Source organism: Myotis brandtii, unplaced genomic scaffold (assembly GCF_000412655.1).
Source record: "Myotis brandtii unplaced genomic scaffold, ASM41265v1 scaffold410, whole genome shotgun sequence".
NCBI lineage: Eukaryota > Metazoa > Chordata > Mammalia > Chiroptera > Vespertilionidae > Myotis > Myotis brandtii.
In genome coordinates this window covers 1,516,083-1,520,194 of record NW_005365764.1, presented here as the reverse complement: position 1 = coordinate 1,520,194, position 4,112 = coordinate 1,516,083, and the positions used below count along the sequence as shown (strand labels likewise).

General features: G+C 59.8%; 1 protein-coding gene across 1 annotated transcript in view; it reads left to right on the top strand.

Moving 5' to 3' along the window:
• LOC102255000 (chromosome unknown open reading frame, human C1orf127) overlaps nucleotides 1–2,381 on the top strand; it is a 20,766-nt gene extending 18,385 nt beyond the window's left edge. The window contains 5 exon segments of the mRNA XM_005873475.1: nucleotides 1,229–1,302; nucleotides 1,305–1,412; nucleotides 1,942–2,103; nucleotides 2,106–2,215; nucleotides 2,259–2,381. Of these exon segments, the coding sequence (XP_005873537.1) occupies nucleotides 1,229–1,302; nucleotides 1,305–1,412; nucleotides 1,942–2,103; nucleotides 2,106–2,215; nucleotides 2,259–2,381 (577 nt within the window).
• The last annotated feature ends 1,731 nt before the right edge of the window (nucleotides 2,382–4,112 follow it).

Below are 4,112 nucleotides of genomic sequence, written 5' to 3'. Positions count from 1 at the left end.
CCAGGGGTGGGCAACCTTTTTGTGAGTGCGTGCCAAAACCAGCAAAATCTCTGACTCAAAATTCTTCTGCGTGCCAACCCTAATTTTTTGAGAACGTGTTACGCCTACTCGATATCTCTTAAGGTGTACGTATGTGAAGAACCTTGAAGAAATAATAAAATTCATTCGAGCGACAAAAACACAGTCTCTGATGATGAAAAATACATCTATTTTTTAATGTATACATGTTATGTAAAACTATTTATTTATCTAAGGTGCGCCTACACTGAATTTATCTGAAAAATAAAAAAAGTCGATATTAAGAAAAAAATTGTAAATGGAAGATTATAAGAGAGGGTTTCGCGTGGCCGGCAAAAGTTACTGGCGTGCCATGTTTGGCACGCATGCCAGGGGTTGCCCACCCCTGCCCTAAGGAGTGGTGGGGACTTTGCTGAACTGGCAGCCACCGGACCCACCAAAGACAGTCCCCTCCCTTAGCTGGGGCCGATTCCCGCCTGGCGGAGAGGCGGCCAGTGTGTGGCCAAATCGTCTGATTTTCCAGGAGATGCTGGTCATAAAAGTTTGTCTATTAATTAAAGAAAATATTTAAAACCCTCTGCAGGCCAAACCAAACATGTGTAAGGGCTGCATGTGACCCGAGAGCCAGAATTTGCAAGCTCCAACCTAGCGGTTCTCAACTGGAGGCGTGTCCTTGCCTCCCAGGGGACATTCAGCCATGGACGGGGCCTTTTCAATGGTCACAGCTCAGGGGCATGCTGCTGCCTCTGGTGGGCGGGGCCAGGGATGCTGCTAAGCTCCGGACAGTGCACGGGAGACCTCTCTACGCTCAACAAAGGCCCGTCCGGCCCAGAGCGTCCACAGAGCTGAGGCGACTCTGGTTGTGTGGTTCCTGGGGCCGGGCCGAGGTCTTCGGCCTCAAGTAGGAACGGCTCAGAGATGAACCTCCGGTGGCATCAGCCGGGCAGCGAGCCAGGGCCAGGGCTCTTTGCAGAAATTCTGATTCCATTTCAAAAACAGCTTTTGATGCCACGTGTTCTCAAAAAAGCGCCGCAGGCCGGAGATCTGAAATGTAGCCAATGAAAACGACTCCTAACCCCGTGCTCGCACTTGACCTGCCCACACCTCTGTCTCCCCATCTGTACGAGGGGACACGTGTGGCCCATTCAGCAGGGGGTCAGAGGATTTTGCTCCCGTAGGAGGAGGGCTGACCTCTGCTTCCTTCTGGAAGGTCGGGGAAAGAATTGCCTGCCTCAGCGGCCGCATCGACGACTGCTCCCTGCCCACCATCCCCAGGACCCGAGACCACCAAACAGGAATGCCTTCTGCTGCCTCTTCCCAGTTCCAAACGGCAGGACCAGCCGCCATGGAAGTTTCTCGGCGCTTCACTCACCAACCTCTCGCTGGACAGGCTGGTGCAAGGCTATTGCCCTTCTCCCACCCACAGTCTCCCCTGAAGGGTCTCATCCTCAGGAGGCCTCGGGGGACTCTCTCAGTCATGTCTCCTCCTCTCCCAGTGCAGAACGTTCCTCAGAGAAAGCGGGGCCCCCAGGACTCCCACCCAAGGGCAGCACCCCCTCCCAGCTGTCCTGCCCGGCTCATCGCATCCCAGGGCCTGAGACCCACCAAAAGGAGGCGGGGGGTGGCGGGGAGTCAGTGCCTGCAAACAGGAGGGAAACAGGCCGGGAGCCCAGGATCACACCTCTGGGGTAGGACCCTCCGGCGGCCGAAGGCCCCGTCCTCTCGTTTCTGAAGCTCTGTTCTTCCTCCACTGCTTCCTCCCTGAAGTAGGCGCTTGGGCTGTTCCTGCAAACAGCCAAACCTGTGGGAAGAGGCTGGGCATCGTCTCCCTTTCTCCCAGAGCAATGCAGTCAGCATGGCCCTAGGCTCCCTGGGAAAAGCGGGGTCACCCGGACACCCTGCCTTCGGACACACTGTCCTTAGGTGCGAGGACCCCCTCCACAGCCACCTCCCTGGGGTCTGAGCGATCGGCAGTGTTCCCGGTCCTGAGGCCTTCTGTCACCCTAACTGATGGTCTAGGAACTCTCAGGCCAGAGCAGGCCCCCACCCAGCCACCAGGAAGTCCCCTCTTGCTGGGAGGGTTGTCACGGGGGATGTGGCTGCCACTGAGTCCACGCAGAGGAGGCCTAGCCAGGCCAGCCAGGAGGTCCAGCCACTGGTGAGGCCCTCACTGACCAGCTGGGGGAAGAGGTGGCAGGTCTCCCTGTGCCTTCAGCGAGCCCAGGAAACATTCCCCACAGTGGAGGCCTGGGGCCGCCCGGGAAGGGGGCCAGAGGTACCTGGGCCTGTCATCCCCAGAACCAAGTGAGGACAGGGAGCGGCCAGGACTCACCCTTCTGCTGGGGACACATCCACTGCCCTAACCATGCATCCTGCCACCGTGTGGTGGCGGCAGCCAGGCTCAGGGCCCATCCGAGGGCCTCAGGACCATGGGAGGCACAAGGTGGGCCCAGCAGTGCCCCCTGCCCCCCACCAGTTCTTACTGCTCAGCCGCTGCCAGCAAAACCAGCCACCTGGCACTCGTCAGGTGAGCCCCCTGGCCTCCACCTCCCAGAAGCCCCAGCCTCATCCGTGAGGGTCAGAGAGACCCCGAGGCCTGGAGTCACCCCCAGCCTCATCCATGGGAGGGTCAGAGAGACCCGAGGCCTGGAGTCACCCCCAGCCTCATCCGTGAGGGTCAGAGAGACCCCGAGGCCTGGAGTCACCCCCAGCCTCATCCGTGAGGATCAGAGAGACCCCGAGGCCTGGAGCCACCCAGCTAGCTGGTGGAATAGTCTGAGTGGGGGCCCCCCTCACATCCAGCAGACTCGACCAGCCTGGCTGAGCCTCAAGCCCCTTCCCTGCTGCCCAGGGGACACCCAGCGGGAGCCGGCAGAGCCCACACTGGCAACCAGCCCTGAACACCTCGGGCCTCCTGAGCCGCAGAATATCATGCAGGGGCTTCTGAGAGGCCCCTGTGCCAGAGTGAGTCCTGGAAGTGCCCCAAGGGACCCCAAGTTCAGAGGAGTGGGGTGGGCAGGGTCCAGGCGTGTTTTCCGCCTGCTGAGTGCACAGCCCAGCGTTGGCCTGCTGCCCCTCTCGCTGTTGGGGGGCGGGGGAGGTGTAGGAGGCGGGGGAGGGAAAGGCCACTGGCTCTGCAGCCCGCAGGTGAACTCCCAGTCCCTTCACTCTAGCTGTGTGGCCTTGGGCAAGGCACTAACCTCTCTGTGCCTCAATTTCCTGATCAGTCAAGTGGGGGAAGTGAGGGGTCGGTGAAGAAACGGACACAAAACGTCGAGTGCAGGCCCCACACCAGCATGTGCTCCGACCTGTGAGCCACTCTTGCGGTCACGACTGCTGTGTCCAGAGCGGCTGAGCTGTGGGGCCCCAGGCCCAGGCGGAGGGAGGTCTGCTCACTCCAGGAGCGTGTGGAAAGTCTCAGCCGGGGCTCCGACACCTCTGGGCAGGGGTGATAAGACCCTGTGGTGTGAGAGGCCCCTGGCCCAGGTGCCTGCAGGACCCCGTGGGAGGAGGAGGAGTGTTACTGCTGTGTCTTCGTGCCTCACCACTCCTTTGCCCTGGTTCCCATGGCAGCGGCTGGTACCCGGTTGGCTTGGACAGCTCCGGTGACCCCACTGACCCCTGGGGGTCGCCAGCGCTCTCAGACTCGCTGGCCCAGAAGCCCAGCCGAGGCCTGAGCCGGGGTGGCCCTAGGTGCTTCCCTGGGAGGTGGCTTCCCCCCCACTTCCCCTCCCCGCTGCCGGGGGCCGGCTCATCGCTGGAAGTGGGACTTGAAACGCAGCCAAGGAGAGAGGCCTTCCGCAACGCCCGGCCCGCGAAACAAACAAATAAATAAATAAATAATCAGGGCTGTCTCGGCTGATAAACGGTCTCTCCCTCCAGGACGCGTCCCCCTGCCCCCCCCCCCCACCTCCAGGCAGATCCATCCCAGCAAGAGCTTAATAGCCCCATTTAAGGCTTTTCCTTTTCAGCACGGAATTGAGCTGCTCCTGCCATTACGAGGTTTTCAGCTTCTCCCTGAAATCAAATTACTGACTCCATTTAATTTTTTAAAAGCTCGGATGATTTCCCTTCTTGAATCGGAGCTGTGACTC